Raw genomic sequence first — 26,926 nt, forward strand, 5'->3', positions numbered from 1 at the left:
ATATCGAGGCTGGAGCGGACCATTCAGAGGCGTGGGGCTGGGCCTGGCGGACGCTTGTTGTTGTCCGGTCGGGGGAGGCGGAGGTCGCTGGTTCGCTCGCTCGCTCGCTCGCTGGTACGATCTGTGGCAGACCGCAGCAGGTCGGTCGCAAGAGCGGACGCTGTGCAGGGGGGTGAGGCTATGTCGCGGTGGCAGCCCGGATGGGCCGGCAGGGCCGGGAGTAACGGGACGTCGTCGCGGAGCTTCTTCCCCCTGATACAGTGCGGCCCTAGCGGAGGCCGCGGCGCCGCCCTCCGGTCCTGAGGAGCCTGCGCTGCTCGGAGTCCGTCCCGCCTTCACCGCGGGACCAGCGCCAAGCTACCCGGCCTGCCCGGCCCGGTCTGTCCCAACCCAAGCAGGTGGGTGTCCACACTATGTCCCGCGCCTTCTCGGGACGCCGAAACTACAGTCCCCGGCAGGCCTCGCGGCGGCGCACTACCTCCTGGAACTTGTAGTTTCATCGCGGCCCGGCGGGAGCCCCCTGAACCTGCGCACTGTTTCCTGGGGTTTGTAGTTCCGCTTCGTGTCAGCCACTGCCTCTTGCCCGGCGGGGCGGGGCGGGGCGGGGCGGGGCGGGGCGGCGCGCTTAGTGGGGCGTTGGGGCCTCGCTCCGCTCTTTGGCTTCCGAAGAGCCTGGACATACCTGCGGAGTAGAACCCAGGAGCTTGGGATTTTCTCTCCTCGCCAAAAAGCAGTCCGTAGAATAGGGAAAGGAAGCGCCCACCCATCCAGGTGATCGCCAGGCCTCAGCCCCGGCTGTTCCGGTTCTTACCTTGGCTGAGTACCCCAGCCCAACCTGAGATGGACTGCAGAAGTCATAGTTTTGCGCGGAGTCAGAGTGATTTCCATGGTGGGTGGGAGCTCTTCTATATGGGGCTAGGGAACGTTGCGAGAGAGACTATCCCGGCAGCCCCATGGTGAGCAGGATGGGGTTGGGTCCCCAGCTTGGCCCCAGGACTCTTGTGCGGTACAGGAGTGCGGGAGCCTGAACTTGCCACCCTCGGGTAACAGGATCTCATCAACTCTCTTGCCAGTGTTGAGTGCTTGGGAGTAGGTAGTGGGAGGGAGAAGAGCTGTGCAAAGCCAGGGCTCAGGACAGACCCAGCTGGTACAGTGCTGTGCTTATAGAGTAGGAGGGCTGAAGGCAGAGCTCTTTGGGACCACATACCCATGGCTTGGCTTCCCACATCTTCAGGCAGCACTAGTTCCTCTGAAGCACAGAGCCCCTCCCCAAGGACATGAAGCTATTAGAGAATTCGAGCTTCGAGGCTATTAACTCACAGCTGACGGTGGAGACTGGAGATGCCCACATCATTGGCAGGTGAGGCTGTAGGCTCCAGGGACTGGTGTCTGAGGTCTCTGTTCTGGCCCTGTGTTGAACCCCATCGGTGTGGGGCTGGGGGAAATGCACAGTATGCTCCATGATCCTATCTGCATTCCACAGGATTGAGAGCTACTCATGTAAGATGGCGGGAGATGACAAACACATGTTCAAGCAGTTCTGCCAGGAGGGCCAGCCCCACGTTCTGGAGGCACTGTCTCCACCCCAGACCTCGGGCCTTAGCCCCAGCAGGTAAGCGGATGGGGTCTGCCTTTTTGGGGCTGTGGGATGGTGGACTTGGCTGACGTTTGTCTTTATGTAGACTGAGCAAGAGCCAAGGCGGTGAGGATGAGGGTCCACTCAGTGACAAGTGCAGCCGAAAAACCCTCTTCTATCTGATTGCAACGCTCAATGAGTCCTTCAGGCCTGACTATGACTTCAGCACAGCCCGAAGCCATGAGTTCAGCCGGGAGCCCAGCCTCAGCTGGGTAAGGATCATGTGGAGGGACCCACAGCCTCACAGCCATCCCCACTGCCTTCCCTCACTTTCAGGGGTTCTTGGGCTCCAATTAGTCCATGCCAGGTGTCCTGGACCCTTGTCAGTCCCAATTGTGACCTGCTCTAGGTGGTAAATGCAGTCAACTGCAGCCTGTTCTCAGCTGTTCGGGAGGACTTCAAGGCCCTGAAGCCGCAGCTATGGAACGCAGTGGATGAGGAGATCTGCCTGGCTGAATGTGACATCTACAGGTGGCTTGGTGTCTGTGCAGGTGGGTCCCCAAGGTGTGTGTGGCACTGGGAACCTCATGTTACTTCTCTCTGCACTTCCCAGCTACAATCCAGACCTGGACTCTGACCCCTTTGGGGAGGATGGCAGCCTCTGGTCTTTTAACTACTTCTTCTACAACAAGCGGCTCAAGCGAATTGTGTTCTTCAGCTGCCGCTCTATCAGGTTTGTACCCCCTTCCTCCCATTCCCAATTCCCTATGGGTTCCACACCCATTCCTCAGCTGTGTCTATCTGCTCCCAGCCTTGTCCTGCACCATTAGCAGGCCTGGGGTAGGTGGTCCTAAGACTGGTTTCTCCAACCCCCACCCAGTGGTTCCACCTACACACCCTCAGAAGCAGGCAACACACTGGACATAGAACTGGGAGAGGAAGAAGTTGAGGAAGAGAGTGGAGGTGGAGGCAGTGACGGTGGGGCAGAGGAGACCAGCACTATGGAAGAGGACAGGTGAGTTCCATAGTGATGGCTCCAGACCCTGGAGCTTGCAGTGGGTAGGGCAGGTCAGAGCCCCCTCTGCCTGGTCTCCCAGGTGGTGGCTCCTTAAGGCCTGCTGTGTGCTAACCTCTGCCCAGGGTCCCGGTGATCTGCATGTGAAAGGAAGAGCAGAGGCCCCAGCTTCATCCAGCTTCAACCAATGCCTGGACTGGCCCATGTGAGGAACCCCGGGGCCTCCCCAGCTGCTGGCCATACCCTGGCACTGCCACAGTCCTGGCACTGCCCACAGCCACACCTGCCTAGCCCTTTGGCTCCAGCCTGTGGATGTCCACTTGCCCTTACAGGCTCCTACTACTGCCCATGCTGTGCCTGGACTAGACAGCACAGGGCCTGGTGGAAATAGTGACTGCCCTGCCCAACAGACTGCCAGAGGTGGGGACAGCTGGACCACAGAGTTTATTTTTGTATTTCCTACTGGGCCCATACACTCCAGCTCCAAGGGCCAGTGGCCTGAGTCCCTGAAAGCAGGCCCCAGTGTTCACCGGCTCCAGTCTTGGGCCGGTCCCTGGTGCCCACCTGTCCTCCCACCTCACCTGGTGGGTCACGTGCACTGAGTGTCACTTTGCTGCAGCTGATTTGTTTCCAATAAAAGTTTCTGTGACTTGGTTGTCAACCTGGGTGCGGCTGGGGGCGGGGCCTGCGGCGGGGGCGGGGCCTGCGGCGTCTGGTGCCAGTGTCTCGAGACCACTAGGACCCAACAGCTGTTGGGCTCCTGGACCTGCAGCCATCAAAATGGAGACTGGAGTGTTGGATACAAGCAACGCTTCTTCACCAGACAGTGACAGTCTGGTGCTGGACTCTGACCTGTATGATGTGGACACTTACGATGTCCCAGACCCTGGGTTGCTTTCAGAAAAGGATGGTGAGGGGACTTGTACTCACTCAGGCGCCCCTCTAGGGACCGAGCCTCACTCAGTCTGGGTTTTGTCCTGGGAGCACAACTGCTCCGGGCAGCCACTGACCCAGACCGGCATTCGGAGAAGGGCGTCTTCCCTACCCACGACCTCCACAGTTGGGCCCCAGGCCACAGGTGACCACGCTTCCTCTGCCTGCCCGCAGAGTTGTGTTCCGTGGAGCGGCTGCAGGGCCTGCAGTTCTTTACCGGCAACGAGCGATGGCAGACCCTGCCCCTGCGAACTCGCGCCCGCCGCCTGTGGCTGGTCCTACGCACCCACCTCCACGACATCGTGGAAAAGGTGCGGCTTGCCCCGGCGTTGGCCAGGACGCCCTTCCCTTAAGAGATCCCGGGACCTCTTGAATTTTCCTAGTTGGAAGCGCCCTCACCCCCACCTCTCAACTGTGGGTCTGCCCATTCCGGCCCGCAGGAGAAAAGAGCAGAGCTGCGCGTGGCTCGCTTGACGCACGGGCTGGAGCCATTGCGCCGCCTGGAGGTGGAAGGCGGCCTGTGCTCCGTGGCGCAGGATGCAGTGGGCGGACGCTTCGTGGTGCTGGATGGCATAGGTCGCCTGCACCAGCATACAAAGGACGGCTGGGTGCAGAGGAAGTTGCAGGCCCCCGCGGCTCTTACAGGGTTGGTGGCTGTGCCAGACCCTCTGGGGGCAGTGGGCCGTTTTGTAGGCTGGGGCCCTGCTGGATTGGCCATACTACGGCAGGACCTCAGCTTGCTGTGGCTGAGCCAGCCATGGGTGGGCAGGGCGCTGGGCCAGGAGCCCACTACCTGCCTGCCAGTGCCCAACCTGGGGCTGCTGCTCATGGCCGAGGTGAGCGGCAGCCTGGCACTCTGGAAGTTCCGCTCAGGTGGTCGCCGCCTGGTGCCATACGGGTTACCTCTGCAGCCGCCGCCAGGTCTGGCGGGCGCACTCCAGCGTCTGGCTCTGGGGCCCATGTCTGCCCGCCACCTCAGGCACTGCTTTGCGGCCTACGGTTCTGCGGTGCTCACCTTTGACCTGGATAACTGGGCTCTTGTAGAAGTGCACCAGGATCTGCACAAAACGTGAGGGGAGCCAGGGGACAGAGGGATGTGAGGCAGGTCCCCCCCCTAAAGATAGCCAGTCACAGCGGGGCACCGGACACACACACACATACGGACAGCCGTGTTGAGTTCACGGGCCTCCTCATTCCCCCCGCTCCCAGCACCATCTCGGACCTGGCATGCTGCAAGGAGGTGGAAGCCATGGTGACAGCTTCTCAGGACAGTACAGTGAAGGTGTGGGAGGCTGACTGGCAGATCCGGATGGTGTTCGTGGGCCACACAGGTGTGCGGTGCCCTGGCGGCTCTTGCAGCACCTTCCCTCCACCCCGAGCCCCGCCCTCTCCCTTAAAGAACTTTGGTCCGGCTTTTCTGCGTGGGCTCCATCCCGGGCCGACGACTTGCCCTCTCTGAGTTGTGGTGTATCAGAGTGACCTGAGCCTTTCCTACAGGCCCGGTCACAGCTATGACGGTGCTCCCGAACACCATCCTGGTGGTGTCCGCCTCACAGGACGGGACGCTTCGAACATGGGACTTGAAGTCGGCCGAGCAGGTGGGCGAGGTGGCTTTGGGCTACTGGTGCCAGGATGCGCTGTCCGAACGCGTGAACCGCTTGCTGGCGCCAGCAGGCCCAGGCTGGCCAGTGCTCTCACTGTGTTCCAGCAGCGTGGAGCTGTGGCGTGTGCGCGACCTCTACTCGCCGTTGTCACAGCTGCCCGCCCCAGTGCTGCACTTACAGGTGGCGCCGGTGCTGCCGGCGCCGGCAGAACCTTCTCTGCCCGCGCGCCTCGTTTGCGCGTGCGCCGATGGGTCGGTCTACCTGGTGTCAGCTGCGACGGGGCGCACGGTGAGTGCGCTACTGCTGGAGCCCGAGGACTGCGCGGCCGCAGTGGCCTACTGCCTGCCGCGCGAGGCGCTGTGGGTGCTAACCCGCGCAGGGCACCTGGTGCGCGCCAACGCGGCGCGCTGCCCCATGGTCGTACTGCACCGTGTGTGCCCGCCACCGCCCCCAGCGCCTCAACCCTGCAGCCTGCACCTCTATTGCCACCTCATAGACCCAGTTATGGCGTTCCACTGCTGGGAGATCGTGCGTCAGCACGGGGGCGACCTGCGTCGCAGCGGCGTCGCCTGGTCCTGGAAGAACAAGAATAGGTGGGGCGATGGAGTTAGTGAAGGCCAGACGAGGCGGACGCGGCGACAGAGCCCCTGTTAATAGTTTCTATCGCTGCCCACAGGTACCTGCCGGTGGTAGGGCACACCGACGGCGCGCTGTCAGTGCTCGATTGGCGCTCATCGAATACCATCTTTCACACGGAAGCGCACAGCCCAGGACCGGTCACCGCCATTGCATCCACCCGGAACAGCGTCGTGTCTTCGGGTCAGTACGTCCTCTCTTCCTGAGCGGTCCTGGGAGCCCCGCCCCTTCCTGAAGGTCCCGCCTTGGCTCCCATCCCACCACCCTCAGGAGGAGACCTGACAGTGAAGATGTGGCGGGTCTTCCCCTACGCTGAGGAGAGCCTGAGCCTGCTGCGGACCTTCTCCTGTTGCCACCCTGTCGTGATGCTCTGTGCTCTGGGCAAACGCATCACTGTAGGCTTTGAGGACCCGGAGAGTGCCACCTATGGCTTGGTGCAGTTTGGCCTGGGTGACAGACATCGCTTTGACCACCGGCCCCAGGATGATCCCAAGGACCACATCACTGGTGAGCGGGCAGAGCAAAGGTGAAGACTGGGCCCCTGTACTGGTCTGGTGCCTAACCCTGAGTACTGCCCCAGGCCTGTGCTGCTGCCCCACACTCAAGCTGTATGCCAGCTCCAGCCTTGACTGCACCATTCGAATCTGGACCTTGGACAATCGCCTACTGCGGTGGGCAGGGGCCCTGGGGAAAAGTTCTAGGGAGTTGGCGGGCAGCCGGCTGGGCTCTCCTAACCTCTGCCTCCCACCAGAGCCTAATGGCTGGACTGGGGGGGGACAGGGCTGCTGCTGCTTCAGTTTCCCACTCTGAAATAGAGGCTGGGCACCCCTGCAGGCTCCTGCAGCTGAATGGTGCCCCTCAAGCTCTGGCCTTCTGCAGCAATGGTGGAGATCTGGTGCTGGCACTGGGCTCCCGCCTCTGCCTGGTGTCTCATAGGCATTACCTGCCCACAGCCTATCTGGTTAAGGTATGCACCAAGGACACAGAATGGGCAAGGTGAGGCAGCTGCACACAGGTGGGCTCTCTAGACCAGGGATGGAAGCTCTTTTTGCCTTCTCAGAAACTGTGTCGGAAGGCCCCTGATGTGGTGGATGACCCTCCGCTGCCACTAAGCAACCATGAGTCACTGACGTCCTCCCAGCTGCAGAAGCTCACCAACCTGCATGGGGCAGACAGCCTCAGGTCTGCTGGCCAGCCCACTCAGCTGTCCTGGAGGCTCCCACCCCCGGGGGCAGGGCCAGCTATGCCTCCAGCATGAGGACTCAGGACTCCTGGGCCCTGCAGGGACTGCGACAAGCCCATATCAGCCCTGGCACCCCCTCTCCAGGCTGGTCCTTGTCCCAGCTTCTGCCCCATCCCATTGGTAATGCCATCTAGCACCTCACCTGTGTCTGTCCCTGTCTGCAGTGTGGCCTTGCCCTTCACCCATCGCCAGACACCAACACTTCAGCAGCCACTGTTGGAGGAGGTGGGGTGGGTCCTGACCCCTTGCCCGTCCCAAAGCCCAGCCTTGACCCATGCCCAGCCTCAGGCCTCAGTCCCTCAGTCCCTGGGATCCCCATGGTTGCTGGGCACACCTGGCAAATCTCAAGAAAGCATAGGTCAACATCTGACCTCCATTTTAGGACTTAGAAGCACTGGAGGCCCGGGACCAAGATCTTCAGCAGTTAACGCAAGGGCTGGTGGTCCCAGTGGCCCGGCCCCTACCCTCCTGGAAGCAGCGCCAGGAAGCTTTTGACAATTACCTACGTCTAATCTATGGCTGTGGCCTGCTGGTGGGTGTAGGGCCAGCCCTTGCTCTGACCCTGGCCCCTCCACTTACCCCAGGCCTGATTGAACAATCTGTTCTTGTTTGCCCTAGGATATACAGTCCAGAATGGATTCCCAGCAGGGGAGCACCTTGACCCTCACCAAGGAGAAAGAGCTCCAGGACACGTGCACCCTGCCCAGTGCTGCCTCCGGCTTTAGGGAGGCTATAGTCAGCACTGAAGCTCAGACGTCTATGGCCCCTCTCCTCCAGGCCCTGGGGACTCCAGGTCAGCAATTTGCCTACCCTCCCCGAGTTGCCTTGCCCATTCCACCCATCCACCGGGACATGCACAGCAAGGCATCCCAGGTGAGGCTTCCCTCCCCTCCCACACCCTTCCTGACATCATGGCCCCAGCTCTCAGCCCCCATAACCCCATGAATACCTCAGCTTCTAGCCTGTTCTTCCCTGAGCTGTGACCTGGGCCTCAGTCTAGATCTGCAGCTTCAGTCAGGGCAGCTCCAAGGGAAGATGGCTGTGGTCTTGGACACACCATCCTCCTTCAAACAGAAAAAGGTGAGGGATTCAGGCAGGTGGGGCATCGCCTACCCAAAGGCAGAGTTTCAGGGGCTCTGGGTACTGTGTTCTGCTCTGAGTCTATGTCCCTTTCCCCAGGTCCCACTATTGCTAAAGAGAGAGCCCAAGGAACCTCTCTTGAACCTCAGTGGCTTTTTTCCTGCCACCACAAAACCCTACAAGGTGAGACCCTCCTCCCCTGGCTTTCCCCAGAGGCACCCCTCTCCAGGGTGCCTCTTGCACACCCCATCTCCCTTTACTGTAAGCCTTTGTATACAAATGTGACCCAAAGGCCATACCCACCTGCAGTCCAGAGGGTCAGGCTCCAGAGCCCCCTGCCTAGTTCCAGTGTGGCTGTGGCTGAGGACATGGGCTTTTTATTGCTTCCCAGACCTAGGCCTAAGCTAGGGTCCCACACTGCTGTTTGTGCCTGCACACCCCTCTCCCCAGTGGGGGTATTTGTGGGTGAGTCCCCTATGGACTTTTCCTGGAAGATCAGAGTCCCTGCCCTTCACAGGAGCAAAGTCAAGGGAAACCATCCCCTCAAGATCTACACTTCCCCACACCCAGCCACACTGGATGGCCAGGCAGGCCCCAGACCCTTGTTCAGCAGGTGCAAGGCTCCTACCTAGGTGGGTCATTGGCCCTTCCAGCTTGGGTAGCCCCATCTACTCAAGCTCTCCACTGACATTTCTCCAAGTTACTTCTTCCCCTGCCCAACTGTACAATGCTTCTTACACACTTCCCTGTTGCAGGGCTTGGGCTGAGTCCCCTGGAGAGAATGTGGGCTCAGGGCTCTCTAGAGACCAGTTATCCCCAGATTTCCATCCTCATTTCCAGTCCATGGCCCTGGACCACCCCTGTACCTGGTTTTGCAGGCTTACACTGCCCATCTGTGTGTTGAGAGTGGAAGCTGTCAGTCCAGTCTGGTTCTTGGAGGCCTGGCAGGCAGAGCAGGGCCCATGGCTAAGCAGCCCTGGTGGTCCTGAGGGTGCCCAGTGTGGTGTCCGATTTGGGGGAGCTTCAATTTCTCAGTCTATCCTGGTGTGATCTATCTTCAGTACTACCCACGGCCCATCAGCTTCCCTGGCTATGTGCCCAACTCCATGGTACTGCAGCGGATGTGGCTGCATCAAGAAGTCGCCGGCCTCGGGTCCCTGGCCCATCTTGACTCCTGGGACATACTCAAGGCAAGAGGCAGAGCTGGGGGTGCTGGGGGGGGGCTCCGCTATCCCTACGTCTCTGCGAGGTGCCCCCTCTTGAACTATCCCCTCTACAGTCAGGTAGCGAGGATAGCGAGTGGCTGCGGCGTCACAGGCGGTCTACCTCCAGGTGGCAAAGGAGGCTGACTCAGTGGCTTCGTGGGCAGTCTGAAGAGGACGAGGAGGAAGAGGAGGAGGAGGAACAGGAGCTGGAGTTTGTCTGGTCCTCATCTTCCCTGTACTCTGACCAGCAGCAAGATTACTCAGAGCAAGAGGCTCAGGTATGCACCCCAGGCTGTATGTATGGAAAGGGTAGGATTGGTGTCTCCAACCCAGAGGAGTGGGCTGGAAGCTGCTGTTGCTTTTCCTAGGGTTCCATGGATGCAGGCACAGGGCAATGGAGCTTCCAGAAGATTGCCAAGATCCCGACCTACTTCGGCTCCCTGTTCCGCTACAAGCACTCACCCTTGGAAGAGCGCTATGGGCATCTGCCAGAGTTCCTGCGTTTTTTCATTGTCCAGAACTGGTTCAAAAAGCTTTTCCCCCTCTTCACCCTGGAGGTTTGGGGGACTCTGGGAAGCTGAGAAACCTGGGCTGGGGTGGGGGAAAGGGAAGAAGACAGGAGGGTCTCAGTACACCGTCCTACAGGCCTCCCCAGAGATGGGCACAGTGGAAGGCCTGGCCTCGATGTTGGTGGACATCCTGGCAGAGACTACCTGGGCAGACCGTGTGCATATCCTGCATGCATTACTGAGGTTGGTGCCTGATGTGAGCCGTGAACTCCGCAGCCGGCTGCAAGGCAGCATCTTGCACTTGCTCAACCTGGAGCAGCCCCCTACCTTCCAGGTGAGCCCCTGGATACCCCTTGCCTCCCCTTCCACTTCCCACACCAACCACTGTCTCCCCACCTGTGCTCAGGATGAGATACAGAAGCAGTTTGTGATTCTGGCGCTGCAGCTGCTCCTGGCCTGCTCCCTAGAGTCCCGGGATGTGGTGCTGGAGCTCATGTCCTACTTCCTCTACTCTCCAGCCACCTACCGGTGAGTCTTGCTCATGGTGGGCCTTTCCCACCAGCAGGGAAGGCCTGGGTTAATCGACAGGAACCTGTTCCAGACCAGAGATCAAGAAACTGCTGGATGGGCTGGGCCTCCAAGACCTGCAGGACTTCCTGTCCAAGGAGATGCTGACCTGGGTCCAGGGCCCAGACCTCAACTCCAAGGCCGTGGTGCGCACACGTTGCTGCCAGAAGCTGGAGGACATGATCCAGCAGCTGCAGGTCTGGGAGCCAGGGATGTGGTGGTCCATTATGGGGAATCTCTGCCCTTCTCCAGAGGTCTTCCAGAGGTCCCTGGTAGGGGAAGCCAGGTGGGACCCCAAAAAACCTGCTCATGCTCTCTGCCCCCGTGATTCCCCAACCCCATCATCTCTCTACATCTCCCGGGTAGGCTGAAGGCTGCAGGGGGTTTGGAAGCTTGGAGCGCTAGTCAGGGGAGGGACACAACTTCTTGTTGGGGCTGGGGCTGGAACTGGAGCTTGGCAGACGGAGTTCAGCGGCCAAGGAACAAGGTCCTTCTTTGACAGATGGAGACCTTGCAGCTACCTGCACCCAGGTTGTCCTTGCCCACGGCTTCCCAGACCTCGGCACTGTTGTCTCCCAGGGAGGCCATGTCGCGGGCTTCCTTGGTCTCGGGGGCGCGCTTGAGTATCCCTTGGACGACCCCGCGCCCCTCGGAGGCGTTCTGGCGCGACTCAGAAGTGCCTTTACTGGTGGTGTCGCCTTCGGAGTCGGAGACACTGGGCTACGAGCTCCAGGTCCGGCGCACGCTGGCGCAGTTGCACACCAGGCGGACCAAGGAACCGCTGTCCGAGACGCTGCAGCGCTTCTGCTCGGTGTCGGATGCCTTCTTGCCGGCCACGCTGCGTAGCGAGACAGTGCCGCTCGAGAAGACCGAGTGGTCGCAGTCGCAGATTGTAGACCTGCGCCCCGTCGACGCGCTCAATTTGTTCTGCGAGCGGGCGGACCAGCAGAGCTCGATGCAGGAGGAGGCCGGGCCTTGCTCGCCGCCGCCCGCGTCCCCACTCCCGCGCGGGCAGGTGCCCAACACCGTGGTGCGACCGCCCAGGGATCGCTGGTGCGCGGGGCACCCGGGGGAGGCGGGGAGGGTCGGGGGGAAGGTTCTGCGCGGGCGGCGGTGAGCGGCCTGGCTGAACTCGCTTCCTTTCCCCAGGCTCTACCCTATCCTCCGGCTGCAGGAGTCCAGGGCTCCGCGCTCTTGGATGAGGGGTGAGTGGGCACAGGAGTACAGGTTGGATCCCCAATCTCCCGCCCCCACCCCAGCCTCGCCCTTAGCCTCACTACCCGTTCCCACCAGGCCACCGGCTGTCCCGCATCGGCACCGGCCGCACCCGGAATCTCGACTGCTCAATCCAGGTGCTGAAGCTGCCCTTGCCCAGGGTGGAGCTGCAGCCCTTTCCCCCGGGCTGGCCGGCGCCCGTCCGAGCGCTGCCGCCCCGGCTCCTGCAGCCCGCCCTGCAGCGCTACTTCCTGCCTGAAGACGCGGACCCAGACACGTACCGCTGAGCCGGCGGGCGGCGCCGGGGTCCCCACCTCTACTCTTGGCCTCATCCTGCGCGGGCGCATCTGGAATAAAATCCAGAGGTTTGGACAGCACACCGGCTGACATGTCCATCCTTCCAGGGCTCTGGGATGGGCGGGGAGGTCGGGATGGAAGTCAGAAACCCCGATAGCTGCTGGTTAGTGATAGGCAGAAATTGGGGCGCAGGCATCTGGTGTGGGACAGCATCAGGGATGTAGTCAGCACCGATGGAGGAGCAACCCTTGGAGGGGAGAGGGGCTAAGTGGACAGGAGACCCACAGTTTGGGTTTATTGCCACTGTTAAGATGGCAGAGATGGTTCCTTGGGCCAGCAAGTGGCCAGGTATGAAGGGGAGCCATGGGTGTGTATGGAGGGGGAGGGAAGAGCTTTGCCTTTATTGTGGAGTAGACGCAGGTGCTTTTATCCTTTTTATCCAACCTTAAAGTCCGTGGGAGACTGATGTTGTCTGGGGTATGGAGTCTTCAAAGGGGCTTGCTTCCTTCTGAGCTGTCCTGCCTGGCAGGACATATGCCATATGCACTGCTTTTGCGAAGTTCTAGATTTTTGCATCCTTCTATTGGGTTGTCTAAGCAAGATTTCTATCCTGTAAACTTTCTGCCTCCAGCTGTAGACGTTTCTTCTGTGGCTTGAGAGAACTAGTATTCCATCCTTTCCCATGGTCCTTAAGCTTGCAGGGCTCCTACAGGACTGAGCTCAGCAGCCACAGGTGCCAGGCCTGGAGACCTGGAAGTCTCCACTATGTATATGGAGTTGTGCAAGCTAAAACAAGAACTCTGTTGGAACTCAGGGTGTCACCCATGCTACAAAATCACTCTGCCACTGAATTATATCCCAGCCCTGGTGTTCACGTTTTAAATGACAAAGAGATTATTTTTTTGATGGGACTAGGATTTTGAACTCAGAGCTTCGCTCTTGCAAAGCAGATGCTCTACTGCTTGAGGCATAACTCTGACCCATTTTGCTCTGGTTATTTTGTAGATAGGGTCTTATGAACTGTGTGGGCTGGCCTCAAATCTTGATATTCCAGATCTCAGCCTCCCAAGTATCTACGATTATAGGCATGAGCTATGGGTGGCTAGTAAGAAATGATTTTTAGATGGAAGGGAAAATGGGGAAATTTTAAGCATATTTAAAGACACCACTAGTCATACATATATTTATTAGTATAAATATATATATTTATATATATTTATATAAATATATATTACATATATTTATTAGTATTTATTAGTATTAATATGAAATTATTTTAATTAAATGTATACCTCTATGCCATAAAGACAGGAAACAGGCAGGCAGCAGATGGAAGAGACCTGTAATACATGTAACTAAAAACATCTTATCTCCAGAATCTACCAAGAATTCCTACAAGTCAATTTTAAAAACTCATGTAACTCTGGGCTGGAGGTATTGCTCAAGCAGTAGAGTGCCTGCTCTGCAAGTGTGAAGCCCTGAGTTCAAACCACAGTCTCACAAAAAAAAAAAAAAATCACCCTCTAGTCAAGGGCTTGTGAGACCCTATCTCAATAATAACCAACACAAAAAAGGGCTGGTGGAATGACTCGAGTAGTAGAGTGTCTGCCTCAAAAGCATGGTGAGGCCCTGAATTCAAACCCCAGTACCACAAAAAAGAAAAAAAAAATTCACATACCCCAAAAAGCTGGAATGGGAATTTCACAAAAGATGAAGTCAAGATAGGATATATGAAAAGTTAGGTCAGCTTCATTAGTAATCGGAAAAAGATGAAGTCATTATGAGGGCTCAGCTGCAGCTCGGTGGTTGGACTTGTGTTCAGCATGCATGAGACTGTGGGTTCCATCCCCAGCACCAGATTAAACAAGCAAAACCAGAAACTCTCTGTGATATACCACCACTCCCTATCAGGTTGGCTAAAAATATGAAATCTGAGAGTAGCAAAATGTAAGGATTTGGGGAAGCGAAGGCCTGAAGGTTGGCGTGCACGCTTGTAACTGGTCTGAGAAACAACTGGGTGCTTCCCAGAAAGTTGAACACATGTAATCCCTGCAAGCAGTGATTCCATTCCTGAGGATAAACGCAAGAAACGTGTGCCCAGGTACACTGGGGCCCACGGACAAGAATACTGATGTTCCGCTGGGTGTGGTGATGAATGTCTGTCATTCCAGCTGCTTGGGAGGTGGAGGAAGGGAGGATCACTAGTTTGAAGCCAGCTCAGGCAAAGTTAGTTAAATATCTCAAAAAGTGATAGAAATAAGTAAACAAATGATGGAATTAGAAAATCACCATTTGGCAACCATCATGGTAATAATTTAGAGAGGAAAAAAAAAAGTCAGTGTGGCAGCTTACCCCAGCGCTTGGGACCTGAGGCAGGAGGACTGAGAGTTCGAGTCCAGTCTGTGGCATACAGTGAGATCCTGTCTCAAAAAAATAAAATACATGCAAAAACTAGTGGTTCCAGGTCAGCCCGAGGAAAATAGTGTGAGCGGCCCTATCTCGGAAAAACCCATCACAAAAAAAGGGCTTGCAGTGTGGCTCAGATGGTACAGTGCCTATCTAGCAAGTGTGAGGCCCTGAGTTTAAACACCACCACTATCCCAAAAAAAAAAAAAAAAAAAAAAAAAAAAGACAGGAATGGTAACATAGTCCTGTAATCCCAAGGCCAACTCGAGAGTTTGATACAGAGAGACCCTGTCTCAAAAAGAAAAAAGAACCCAGCAGAGGGCATCGTTTAATACTCCCATCATTTCTTGGGAGCTTCTGACTGCTATTGCCAGGGATCTGCTATTGCACAGTGGGCCTGGCACCATGAGTCAGAGAGCAGTTATCCATCGCTCCCGGACCTAGAGAAAACAACCTTAGAGAGGGCTTGTTGTATGTTAGACATGAGCTAAACCCCCACTATCAGATGACTGCCAGAGGTCCCCACTTGGGTTGGTGAGCCCATAATGGCAAACTGGAGTCCCAAGAATACGTCCTTTAGCGCCCCCTACTGACAAAGCCTGATGTTAACCAGCTGGCAGAGTCTGCTGCGGGTATGTGGGGGGGGTCCCCTCCATTACCTTGGAGAAGGCCAAGGTCTGAAAGTTGGGCTCTGAGCTGACAGGCAACAAACTGGAAACGGGAGCAGGCAGGGTAAAGCTATATCTACCACACGATCCAGCTGTACTGGCCCCACTGTCCAGCTGCGCACCTTGCAGGTATTCTCCCAGGGGAAATGAAAGCACATTCTACATGAAGACGTGACCTGAATGCTCGCAGCTGCTTTACGCATAGCAGCAAAAACTACAAACATCAACAGGTGGTAAATTAGGATCTATCCATACGGTAGAAAATCATTCAGCAATTAAAAGCATATTGAGGCGGGATGTGGTGGTTCACACCTGTGATCCAGCTACTTGGGAGGCAGAGATCGGGAGGATCAAGGTTCAAGGCCAGCACAGGCAAAAAGTTAGTATGACTCCATCTCAACCAATAAGCTGAGTGTGGTAGCATTTGCCTGCCATCACACTATACAGGAGGTGTAATGCATAATGGGAGGATCTTGGACTGGAGGTATGACTCAAGTGGTAGAGCACCTGCTTTGCAAGTGTAAAGCCCTGAGTTCAAACCCCAGTTTCACCTAAACAAATAAAGAAATAGGAGGATCTTGGTCCAGGCTGGCCCTGGGAAAAATGTGAGCTCCTATCTCAAAAAAGTGACTAAAGCAAAACTCAAAAAATGCTGGGAGCATGGCTCAGGTGGGAGAGCACCTGCCTACTAGCAAAAGGCCCTGAGTTCAAATCCCAGTACCACTTGAAAGAAAAAGACTATTGAGCTGGGTATGGTTGCCCATGTCTGCAATCCCAGTGCTCTGGAGGCTGAGGCAAAAGGATTGGGAGTTTAAGGGCTGCCTGAGCTACATAGTGAGACCCTATCTCAAAAAAAAAAAAACACCAAAATATATATTTAAAAAGCACTATTATGTAACAATATGGATAAAATTTAGTCATTCTGAGTGAAGTCAGAAACAAGAGTACTTCATTTTGCAATTCCATTTATTTATACAGAGTGTAGAAAACTATAGTGAGGCTGCAGATGGGTGGTTGCTATGGGATGGGAAGGGAAGGGAAGGAGGGGATAACAAAAGGTCACGAGGAGCCTTTTGGGACTGTGACAATTTCATGGGTGTATTCATATACCCATGCCAAAACCCAACAAACTCTGCATTTCACTGTATGGTAATTATACCTTAATAAAACTAGAGAAAAGATCCAAATGCCAACTATAGGAACTATTAAGAAAATTTAAGAGGTTGCAAAGTACAATCTTTTTTAAAGTTTCGTTTTTTTGTGATACTGGGGATTGAACCCAGAGCCTTGAGCTTGCTAGTCAACTACTCTGCCACTTGAACCACACCCACAGTCCCTCAAAGTACAATCTTTTTTTTTAATGGTACTGGGGTTTGAACTCAAGGCCTTGTGATTGCTAGGCAGGCGATCTAATACTTGAGCCATTCCACCAGCTCTCAAAGTAGTCTTAATATGCAAAACTCATCGACATTGTTGTATACCAGCAACAATTAGAAAATGAAATTTTGTATTTGAGATGGGGGGCTCTCTATGTTGCCCAGACTGGCTTTGAACTCCTAGGCTTAAGCAACCCTCACGGCATGGCCTTCTGAGTAGCTCAGATTATACCCATGCCAGGCTCAGAAAATGAAAAAAAATTCAACATATTTATGGCCAGGTGTGGTGGTACACACCTGTAGTCCCAGCACTGGGGAGACTGAGGCAGGAAGATTGTGAGCTTGAGGCCAGTCTAGGCTACATACTGAGTTCAGAGTCAGTCTGAGCTACATGTGAGATCCTGTCTCAAAAAAAAACCAAAAAACTAAAAGTCCCTACATTATAACAATATCATAAATATTGTCCAGGAATGACCCTACTTAAAGATATGCAATCGTTAAAGATGACCTATAATGCGGCTTGTAAAACTCACTAGTTTACCAGTGCTAATTTCCCCCATATTGGCCTATAGGCAATGAAATCTGAACCAACATTCGAGAAGTTTTGAATGTGTGTCTGTGCAAAGCTGACATGAACACTCTGAAATATTTGTAAGACACAGACTAGAGACTAGCCAGGACTGTTGAGGAGGAAACACAGGTGGGACTTCTACCAGACATGACTAGATTAAAGACAGAACGCGTTTGTTCATGGATAAACATGCAAACTAGTGGAGGGTCAAAAGACAAAGTCATGAGCTGGGCACCGGTGGCTCACGCCTGTCATCCTAGCTACACAGGAGGCAGAGGTCAGGAGGATCACAGTTTGAAGCCAGCCCCAGCAAATAGTTCAAGAGCCCCTACTTCGAAAAACCCTTCACAAAAATAAGGCTGGTGGAGTGGCTCAAGGTGAAGGCCGAGTTCAAACCGCAGTACCACACACACACAAAAAAAGGTTATTTTCTGTTTCATGTATTGTTTCCTCTGGGAATAAGTATGTGCCTTTGGTTTATAATGTCTAGTGATTTTTTTTTTTTGCTGTCATTAGTGACATTGGTTGACCAATGTGAGTAGCAGCATGGGTTCCTCAATAGTTGGGAAGGTCTTTTTCTGCAGTACTGGGGCTTGAACTCAGGGCCTACACTTTGAGCTACTCCGCCAGTCTTTTTCTGTGAAGGGTTTTTTTGATATAGGGTCTCGAAACCTATTTGCCTGGGCTGGCTTCAAACTGTGATCCTCCTGATCTCTGCCTCCTGTGTAGCTAGGATGACAGGCCTGAGTCACCGGCACCAGTTCTGTTTCATAAACAGCTGTCTGTGGGCTCATGAGTGAGTTTCAGAAGGCCAACAGACTGCAAAACAAGATTGTCAGAAAAAATTATATGATGCCCAGTTAAATTTGAACTTCAGATAAACAACAAATACTTTTTAGTGTAAGCTTTTTCCAAATTTTACATGGGTGTCCTGTTTTTAAGAATTTAAGTATCATAGAATTCACCCATTTAAAGTGTACAGCTACTGGGCATGGTGTTACATGCCTGTTACATGCCTGTTAATCCCAGCACTCCAGAGGCTGAGGCAGGGTTGTGAGTTTGAGGTTAGCCTGGGCTACATAGCATGACACTATTTCAAAAAACCAAAATAAATGAGTAAATAACACACACGAAAGAAACAAGGTGTGTGATTATTTTTAGCAATTCACAATTGTGCAACTACCACAATACAATCTGAGATCATTTTCAACATCTGAAAATGCTCACTGTGCTCACTGTCTTATCCTGCTCAGGCTATAACAACAAAATACCATAGACTGAGTGATTAAGCAACAAAAATTTATTTTCTCACAGTTCTGGAGGCTGAGAAATCTAGCATCCCGGTACTAGCTGGTTTGGTCTCTAGTAAGGGTTATCCCCTAGGTCCTCACATGGAGGAAAGAGCCAGTAACCTCCCAGGCATCCCTTCTTACAGACACTAATCCTGGTATACAAAAGGCCCTCACCTTTATGGCCTCATTTAACCTTAATTACTTCCTTATAGTCCCTCTCTCCAAATACAGCCGCCGTGGGGGTTAGGGCTTCAACATACAAATTTGGGAGATGGATATACTTCAGTCTACAACACCTATTACCAGTCACTCTTACTCCCCAATACTACCCTTCTCTGGCAATGGACAACTACTAATTTACCTTCTGTCTTCATGAACTTGTCTACTCTGGAAATGTCTTATACATGAACTCATTTACTATGTGGTGTTTTGTGACTTGCTTCATTCATTTAGTGTACTTTGGAGGTTTATTCAGGTAGTAACAGGCGTCAGTACTTCATTCCTTTCTATAGCTGAGTAATATCCCTTTGTACAGGTTAACCTTAGTTTATCCGTTCATCAGTTGGACATTTGCGTTATTTCTACTTTTTTGCTATTACGAATGATGCTACGTGTACACATTTATGTTTCTGTATGGATATGTTCAGTTTTCATTTCTCTCGGGTGTGTACCTACGAGTGAAATGGTTAGGTTGTATAGTGTTTAAATTTTTGAGGAACCAGCAAATTGTTTTCCACGACGTCCACACCGTTTTACAGTCCTACTAGCAGAGGATGAGGGGTCCAATTTTTCTATATCCTCATCAAACATTGCTTAATTGTCTTATTTGATTACAGTCATCATAGTGGGTTTGGCACCAATGCCTGCTACATCCTACTTTTGCAAACAGCACAAAACCATTACAACCATGTGAGCACCATGCTAGGTTTGTTCTCTGGGCAGCTTCAGAAACTACCCATGCATACCGGGCACAGTGGTTCACATCTGTAATCCCTACAAATGTAGTAGGGATTTTTTTCCCCCTCAGGAGGCGTAAATCAGTAGAGTCGAGGTTCAAGGCCAGCCCCGGCAAAAAGTTACTGAGACCCTATCTTGACAACAACAAAAAATGGGCCTGGTGTGATGGCATGGGTCTGTGATCCCGTATACACAAGAGGGATAGGTAGGAGGATTGCAGGGTCTGGGGGCGTGGCTCAAGCGGTAGCGTACAGGAGGCTCTGAGTTCAAACCCCAAAACCAATAACAAGAAAGGGAACCTGAAGCTCAAATCTTATTACCTTTCTATAGCAGGAGGTGGACAGGAACCAAGCAGCCCTTGGGGGCGGAGAGCTGAATCTGTACTTTAGGTTGGCTACCCAGGGAAGCCAACTGCGGTGTTGCCAGCCTTGTGCACATCTGCGTGCCGGCCGTGAGACCCTGAGGCCGCTGGAGGTCAGGGACCAGGCTCGGCGTGGACTGCGGCGGTGAAGGAAACCGCATGGGTGAGGGCACCCGACTGCCAGCCACCTGGACCCCGCCCTGCCCTTACGCGACTTCCGGCCGAGCTCAGAGGCCCACAATGCGCGGCGCTCGGCTGGCCCCGCCTCCTTATGCACGTCCCGCCCCCTTAGTCGAGTCCTCAGCCTCGGATTGGCCGCGGCGGCTTCCGCTTTTCCGGTGGGCGAGGCCGCGGTGCTAGCCCGGCCCGCTGTGACTGCTGTGGCTGGGCAGCATGGGGGAGACCGAGGCGGGCGCGGATGCCTCTTGCGGGCACGTGTCGGGAGGGCCGGAGGCTGGTCCGGACGCAGACGCGGCGAAGCTGCTTCCCTTCCTGGTGCCGGGCGCGCGCGCGGATCTGCAGGTCGCCGCTGCGCAGCACGTGCTGGCGCTGACCGGCGCGGGGCCCGGGCGCACGCTGCTGGCCGGGCACGCGGCGCTGCTGCGAGCTCTGGCTGAGCTGGCGGCGGTCCCGGCCCCGGCCCCGGCCCCGGCCCCGGCCCGCGACGCTACTCGCGCGCTGGTGAACTTGACTGCCGACCCCAACCTGCACGAGCCGCTGCTAGCCGCCGACCCTGGTCTGCCTGCCCGCCTGCTTGACCGTGCCTTGGACCCACAGTGGCCCTGGGCAGAGGAGGCGGCTGCCGCACTGGCCAATCTTAGCCGCGAGTCAGCGCCGTGTGTCGCGCTGATGGTGGCGCTGGCGGCCGCCGAGCCGGGGCAGTCGGGCCTGGAGCGGCTGGTACGCGCCTTGTGCACGCCAGGCTACAACGCACGCGCACCCCTGCATTACCTGGGGCCGCTGCTCTCCAACCTCAGTCAGCAGCCTGAGGCGCGTGCTTTCCTTCTGGACCCTGGCAGGTGAAGTCCAAGCGCCTGCGCGCGGGGGTAAGGGGGTGGGGAGGAGTGGAAAGTGAGCAGGAACAACAATGAATGGCCCTTCCCAACAGGTGCGTGGTCCAGCGGCTGCTGCCCCTTACCCAATACTCAGACTCCTCGGTGCGCAGGGGCGGGGTGATAGGGACGCTTCGGAATTGCTGCTTCGAGCACCGTGAGTTGTGGGGGAGGGGCTGGGAGTTGCTGGGATGGGAACTGGACCCTAGGGTCCCTATGGACCTTACCCCTTTCTTGTTCCCACACTCAGGACACCACGAGTGGCTGCTCGGGCCTGAGGTCGACATTCTCCCTTTCTTGCTACTGCCCTTGGCTGGGCCTGAGGATTTCTCCGAGGAAGAAATGGACCGTGAGTGGCTTGAGTGGATGGAGCCTCAAAATTGGCCAGGCAGGAGGGAAGCCAGCAGGGGGAGAGGGAAAAGGAAGTGTCCAAGCCCAGGTCCCTTCTGAAGCCTTCAACGAGGGAGTTACTGAGCACAGGTGATGCTCACTTAGGCAGAGCTGGGTCCAGTCTCAGCTCAGATACCCAACGGCTCTCATACTCATTCTTAGGGCTGCCTGTTGACCTGCAGTACCTACCGCCAGACAAGCAACGAGAGCCTGATGCTGACATTCGAAAGATGCTCATTGAGGCCATTATGCTGGTGAGCAGGGGGTCCTTTTATGCTAATACACACACACACACACACACACACACACTCTCTCTCTCTCTCTCTCTCTCTCTCGCTCTCTGGTACTCACACGTGCTCAGACAGCTGAGTAACTTCTATATCTTCCCAGCTGACAGCTACCTCACCTGGCCGGCAGCAGGTGCGGGACCAGGGAGCCTACTTGATCCTTCGAGAGCTGCACAGTTGGGAACCAGAGCCTGATGTGCAGGCAGCTTGTGAAAAGCTCATCCAGGTGGGTGCAGGGTTAGAGACTGGGGAGGCAGTGCCCAGAAATGGCTAGTTGCTCACCTGCCTCCCCTACTGGCAGGTGCTTATTGGGGATGAGCCAGAGAGAGGCATGGAAAATCTGCTGGAGGTGCAGGTGCCTGAAGATGTGGAGCGGAAGCTGCAACAGCTGGACCAATTGGAGCAGCGAGAGCTGGCCCGAGAACCAAAGGAGGAAGGGGCTGCACCCACCTGAGTCCCCTTTGGCCTGACCACCAGCTTCAGACCCACCTTTCCCAGGCTTCCCACGGGCTTCTCTAATCTCGTTGCTCAGAGGCTGTGTCCTGCTATGAAGCAGAGCTATACTTAGGCTCTAGTCTGTGCCTAGAATTCTAGGGTGAATGCCCAGTAAACATTGGAGGGTTTAGGGTACTTCCCAACCCTGTGCTCTGTTGCTACCAACAAGATTGAAAGTTGCTCAGAGTTGCACCATTGAGCCAGAGCTGGTCAGGCCCTGTGCCTCAGATGCTTCTGTGTGGCAGGTGATGGCCAGTGGAGGCTTGAGGAGCCTGTACCCAGGCACAGTGGTGAGAGTTGGACAGAAAACACTGTAAGCCCTGAGGAACCAGCTGGAGTACTGCAGGGTCTGGGCAAGGGCAGGCTTGGAGGTGGCAGCAGTGCCCCTGCTGTCAGCCCCATCTCTTGGGAACCCTCCACTTGTATTGCCTGAGACCTGGCCTCAGAGACCTGACCACACTTGGAAGAACTTTGCCTTCTAGGCCTATCCTTGGATCACTGGCTAGGTGCTGCTTCCCCTTCATGATCTCCATTTCCCTGTTCAACCCCAGGGCCCTACCCTCTGCCCCTGCTCAGCTCTTCCAGACCCAGGTTAAACTGTTCTCACCCAGCCTTCTAGGTAGGCCTATTCCCTGTTCTGCTTCCCTGAGCCTCAGATGCCTTTCAACACATCCACTGGTTCTGGTGACTCACACCTGTAATTCTAGCTACTCAGGAGACAGAGATAGGAGGATATCAGTTCAAGGCCAGCCTAGGGAAATAGTTCAAGAGACCTATCTTGAAAATACCCAACACAAAAAAGGGGCAGGGGGAGTGGCTCAAGTGGTAGAGCACCTGCCTTGCAAGTGTGAAGCCCTGAGTTTAAACTGTAGTACCACCAAAGAAAGAAAGACATCCAGACTGTCTTTGCAGGGCACCTAGCCTATCTCTGCAGAGAACCTCTCATACATGCCTGCAGCCTTGCTCCCTGTCTAATCCTCTCTTCCAACCACCGTTTGCTCCCTTGGAGCAAACTGTGGGCCCAGGAGCTTTTCTCCTGGTGCTATGTGTACTTCCCCACCTCCAACTGTGGGTGTCATAGCAGCTCTCACCCCTTTATGTTCCTTTCCTGAGCCTCTGTCATCAATTCTCCACCTGTGTGGAGTTCTTTTTGCTGGTCCCACTTATCAACTGTCCCGATACCCTGATGAAGGAGCCCAGCTTGTCTTCCTGGGAGTATGCAGTGCATTCCACACCCCTGAAGTCAGAGGACCACTCCATGTGTACGTCCTCCGTGGCTAGGTGCTTCATTGGGTGAACTCTCCCTCACCCCATTAAAGCTCTGAGCAGGCATGTTGTGCGGACTGGTGTTTTCCCCTGACCAGGAGCTCCATCAGCCTAGGGAGGCGCCTGGAAGCCATCTGCCCTGTCCCTACATGAGGACAGCTGCACCATAGGCTCCTAGAATAAACATTTTATCTGCCCACACCCACCTCCCACCCACCCTCAATTGGCTAGGTAGTGCCCAGGCATGTTCCTGATGGTCAACGTGGAGCACAGAGACAGAGGCTGCCTCGTGGCACATACTAATGGGCTGACTGCCATGGTGCTCCTGAGCGCCTGGCAAGCAGAACTCGCTCCTTGTCTGGGGCAGGCCTCCAGTGGCCTGAGAGCCAGGCCTGAGGTGCTCTCCTTTGGGGTTTTCGACTGCTGGAGGCTCTGCAGCTGCTGTACGTGGATACATGGAGTCCGTGTACATGGGTACATGGAGTCTGTGCCTGACTCGGTGTTGTCCTGGGAACCCGCCTGCGGCTCTGCAACGGACCGCAGAGAGGGTCAAGCGAAGTGCAAGGGGACAAACCTGCTGCCCAACTCCTCAACCGTGGGCCATGCCCCACCTGGCACAGCACCAAGGACAGAAAAGAGCTCCTGTGCTGCAGGCAGCATCCAGTGGTGTGCGGCCACCTGCTGCAGGCCCAGGCGTGCATGCGGGTGCAACTGAAGAAGCCCCCGGATCAGGTCCCGGCACTCTGGGAGGGAGGGCTCACCGCTGCGGCCTGCCACCACCCCCAGCCAGAACCCTGGCCCACACCCACCACCGCCAGCAATGCAAAAGTTGGAGGGCATCTGCAGATCCCCAAAGGGGAGACTGAGGCACAGAGAGGAGATTCCTATTCCCCGAGCTCAGTGGAGCTACTGCCTTTCGTGGTGTCCAGTCTGGTCAGGCCCTCCCCCAGTTCAACTTCTTCACCGCAGTGTGTGGGCTGAACATGTCCAACCTGGGCTGGGGGGTGATGCCAGGTCAGTCTCTTCACTGCAGGATGGCCCTTCCTGTGGCCCTGGTCTCTCTGGCTGCTCTCCAGGCCTGCGCTGGGGCTTGGGAGGGACGGGATGGTAGTGCTCACCTGGGGACAGGCCTGGCTTGAAGATGGGACCACGGCGCATCAGGTGCAGCATGCGGTGGGGCTGGTGCTCCTTGAAGGGCAGCTTCCCAGACACCATGGCATGGAGGATGATGCTGCTGGCCTCCCCAGCCCCCGTGGACCCTGCAGGGGGCGCCCATGGCGGGACTCACAGGCTCCATAGGTCGGCCTGCTTGCCATTGTACTTCTTGCTCATGAGAATCTCCGGAGCCGTGTAGGCCACAGAGCGGCAGAAGGTGCTCAGCAGTGAGTTCTTGAGTCCCGTGCAGTTGGCAAAGCCAAAATCTGCACAGGGCGTGCGGGCAGGGCAGTGTAGTGGGTGTGGGGAAGGGTCAGGGGGAGTGAGTTTAGGAGGTATTGGTCTGCAGGGATGGCTGGGGGAAGGTGAAGAGACTTGGAGTGTTGAGGGTGGGGCTGGGCAAGGGGCACACGTAGGTTATGTTGTAGATGAAGGTCGGGTGCAGTCCTGGGGGAGCTGAAAGTCAGGGCTGGGTCAGAGTTGAGGGTAGGGGCCTGCCTGGGACAGGCAGAACTTGAAGGCTGAGCTCCAGTAATGGAGTGGATTGGGGGGGGGGGCGGGACCTGGGCTCACCTGTCAACTTTAGGAAGCCCTGGTCTTCCAACAGGATGTTCTCACACTTCAAGTCTCTGTGGGGGAAGGGGAGGTGAGGCTGGGCCTGGGCTCAAGGGGGCAGGCAGATGGGCAGGTAGGCAGGCCAGGTGGCACCCTCACCGGTGCACAATGCCGACATTGTGGCAGTGAGCCACAGCGCTGACCAGCTGCCAGCTGCCAGAACAGTCTTCGGGCCTCCTCCTCCTCCAACCCTGGGCAGCAGCGCTGGTCTGACACAGTGTTGATGTGCTCTAGCAGGTCGCCTCTAGCCGCCAACTCCAGCACCAGGTAGGATCGCTGGCTGTTCTGATAGGTCTCATACAGCTGCACCTGTCCAGTCCCCCCCAACTGCTGTCATCCTGAGGAGGGGCCAGGCCAAGGGTGTACTGGACTGGCAAGTGTACCGGATATACTTTGGATAAGCTTGGGCTCTGAGCCCAAGGGCTAAAGGGAGGTTCTGGGTGGGAAAGGGGGACAGACCTCAGGTGGGTGTCAAACCAGGTAAGGGCTGTTCTTGGGGATGAGACCACTGCATACCACATTGACATGTTTATAGGTAGCATTGAGTGATGAGCTCTCACGGGGCAAAAATTTTTGAGAGAACTCCTCCGGGGCCTTAGCCATGGAGACGATCTTTATAGCCACCTGTGGGAAGACGAGGGTGGTCACTCTGCAGGCCTCTACCCCTTAGGGATCGAGACAGGACAAGCTTGCTGTCCTTTGTACACATTGCTCAATATCTTGGGGGTGTGGCTAGTTGAGCAGTATCCTCAGAAGGCAGTGCTGGCCTTCCCCTCCTTCTTGTCCTGGGCATTTATGTGTTCAAGGGATTTGAAAACAGGAAATGGTCAGCCTGCTGGAGCCTGGGGAAACGGGAGAAGTAGTACCTGGGATGAAGTTTCCATGAAGGGAGCTGGGGCAGCTGGAAGGTGTCTAAGAAAGTTTAGGACAGGGGCCTGCAAGTATTAGGCTGGGGCACCCCAAGATACCCACTGGGAGGGAGGTGTGCCTGCCTCACCATAGTATGGTGTTTGTTCCGCAAGTCGGAGGACAGCTTGGGGTTGTGTTTCATGCGTTCTTGTGTGGCATAGGCCAGGTACACCTTGGAGAAGGCCCCAGAGCCAATCTTCTTGGAAGAGAGCAGGTAGCCATTGTCCAGGCACTCATGAACCTGCTCCATGAAAGTTCTTTGCTCCAACTTGAGCCTGCCACTGCTCTTCATGGGGTGCAGGGCACAACGGAAGGGAGCTTGGCGGTCCAGCTCACCACCAGTCTCAGCTGGAGGGTGTGGGCACAGCTGAGCCTAACTTTGTCAGGGGGCAGGGGCTGGGCAGCAGAGGACCAGGTGGGACCTGCACCCCCTCTTGGAGTGAAGACTTGCTGGGGGTGGGGCTGAAAGTGTGGGGTGGGAAGCTCAGGTGGGAGGTTAACACGGCCGTGGACTGGGCAGGGAGGACAGGCTCTGGGGAACCTAGAATGGAAGGTTCTAGAATGGAAGGTTCTAGAGCAGCACCTGCGTTGTGCCCTCAAAGAGGGTGACTTCTTGGGACCTGCTGGCTTTGAGGATATCTTGTTGGATCAGCCCTGTCCTGTGTAGTGCTCCCTCTCTCTGGGGAGAAAACCCACTTCAAGGACTACAGTCAAGATGGGGCCTCTGTGGGCCACTCTGCAGGTGGCTGGCCATAAAAGGCCTTTAAAGAAGCTAGATAGGGGGAAAAGGACAAAGGCAGGAGCTCCAGCCTTCTAAGGACAGCAGGAAGGGAAAAAGGGGTAAAATGTGTCAGCTGCTGTTTCGACTATGCTCCCTCATCATTTGAGGGAGTGTCAAGACCACAGACAGCTGAGTCAGAGAGGGACAAGTTGGGGAGCCCCTCTCCCGGCCTTCCTCTATACAGCCTGAGTTTCTACCCACACTGAGCCTACTGCAGAAAGCCTCCCATCTACAGCAGAAAGCTCTCTGCAGGCTCCACCACACATCCCCAGGGCCACCAAGGGCTCCAAGCCTAAGCCAACTCAGACCATTCAGCTCTGGGAGACAGGAACCAAAAATCACCTTTTTCTGGCCTCCAGAGTCCTCTGAGCACTGTTACTGCCAGTAACAGGCAGCTGATATCTACTGCTGTGTGTATGTGCCAGGTACCATTCTAAGCAGTCATTTTAGTTACAGCTGCCACCT

At 55.6% G+C, this 26,926-nt stretch overlaps 5 protein-coding genes and 1 long non-coding RNA gene across 6 annotated transcripts in view; 4 read left to right on the top strand and 2 right to left on the bottom strand.

Annotated features, from left to right (window-relative positions):
- The first annotated feature begins 35 nt into the window (after window positions 1-35).
- Maf1 (MAF1 homolog, negative regulator of RNA polymerase III) lies at window positions 36-3,240 on the top strand. Its single transcript, XM_020170323.2, has 8 exons — window positions 36-398; window positions 1,235-1,360; window positions 1,484-1,612; window positions 1,683-1,848; window positions 1,986-2,107; window positions 2,190-2,309; window positions 2,457-2,591; window positions 2,717-3,240. Exons 2-8 carry the CDS (start codon window positions 1,278-1,280, stop codon window positions 2,736-2,738), a joined length of 777 nt encoding a protein of 258 aa, XP_020025912.1. The 5' UTR covers window positions 36-398; window positions 1,235-1,277; the 3' UTR covers window positions 2,739-3,240.
- Window positions 3,241-3,314: 74 nt separating this feature from the next.
- On the top strand, window positions 3,315-11,953 carry Wdr97 (WD repeat domain 97). Its single transcript, XM_074069436.1, is given in 22 exon segments — window positions 3,315-3,501; window positions 3,699-3,835; window positions 3,965-4,593; window positions 4,734-4,855; window positions 5,022-5,721; window positions 5,805-5,947; window positions 6,035-6,271; window positions 6,345-6,435; window positions 6,599-6,731; window positions 6,825-6,946; window positions 7,172-7,232; window positions 7,390-7,539; window positions 7,626-7,880; window positions 7,962-8,087; window positions 8,187-8,270; window positions 9,149-9,277; window positions 9,367-9,849; window positions 9,938-10,329; window positions 10,403-10,565; window positions 10,871-11,421; window positions 11,518-11,573; window positions 11,662-11,953. Coding segments are annotated over 22 exon segments (5,103 nt in total). The 5' UTR covers window positions 3,315-3,371; the 3' UTR covers window positions 11,871-11,953.
- LOC141421769 (uncharacterized) lies at window positions 4,697-9,160 on the bottom strand. The gene is made up of 4 exons (XR_012446478.1): window positions 8,954-9,160; window positions 7,957-8,071; window positions 5,809-7,220; window positions 4,697-5,703 (listed from the first exon to the last, which is right to left on the bottom strand). It is a non-coding gene; the product is annotated as an uncharacterized lncRNA (long non-coding RNA).
- Window positions 11,954-19,860: 7,907 nt separating the features above from the next.
- Window positions 19,861-23,067, top strand: Hgh1 (HGH1 homolog). Its single transcript, XM_020170388.2, has 6 exons — window positions 19,861-20,530; window positions 20,620-20,720; window positions 20,814-20,912; window positions 21,116-21,207; window positions 21,344-21,466; window positions 21,542-23,067. The coding sequence occupies exons 1-6, from the start codon at window positions 19,905-19,907 to the stop codon at window positions 21,692-21,694; spliced, it is 1,194 nt and encodes a 397-aa protein (XP_020025977.2). The 5' UTR covers window positions 19,861-19,904; the 3' UTR covers window positions 21,695-23,067.
- A 153-nt stretch (window positions 23,068-23,220) lies between these two features.
- Window positions 23,221-25,972, bottom strand: LOC109690832 (testis-specific serine/threonine-protein kinase 5-like). The gene is given in 9 exon segments (XM_020170408.2): window positions 23,221-23,528; window positions 23,613-23,744; window positions 24,120-24,235; window positions 24,290-24,422; window positions 24,730-24,785; window positions 24,871-24,923; window positions 24,925-25,080; window positions 25,288-25,395; window positions 25,769-25,972. Coding segments are annotated over 9 exon segments (1,266 nt in total).
- The window catches only part of Mroh1 (maestro heat like repeat family member 1), a 74,218-nt gene continuing 72,308 nt past the window's right edge, over window positions 25,017-26,926 (top strand). The window contains exon 1 of the mRNA XM_074069441.1: window positions 25,017-25,038. The gene's annotated coding sequence lies outside the window, so the exon portion shown is untranslated. The remainder of the gene's footprint in view (window positions 25,039-26,926) is intronic.

The sequence above is a fragment of the Castor canadensis genome, chromosome 3 (genome assembly GCF_047511655.1).
Source record: "Castor canadensis chromosome 3, mCasCan1.hap1v2, whole genome shotgun sequence".
NCBI lineage: Eukaryota > Metazoa > Chordata > Mammalia > Rodentia > Castoridae > Castor > Castor canadensis.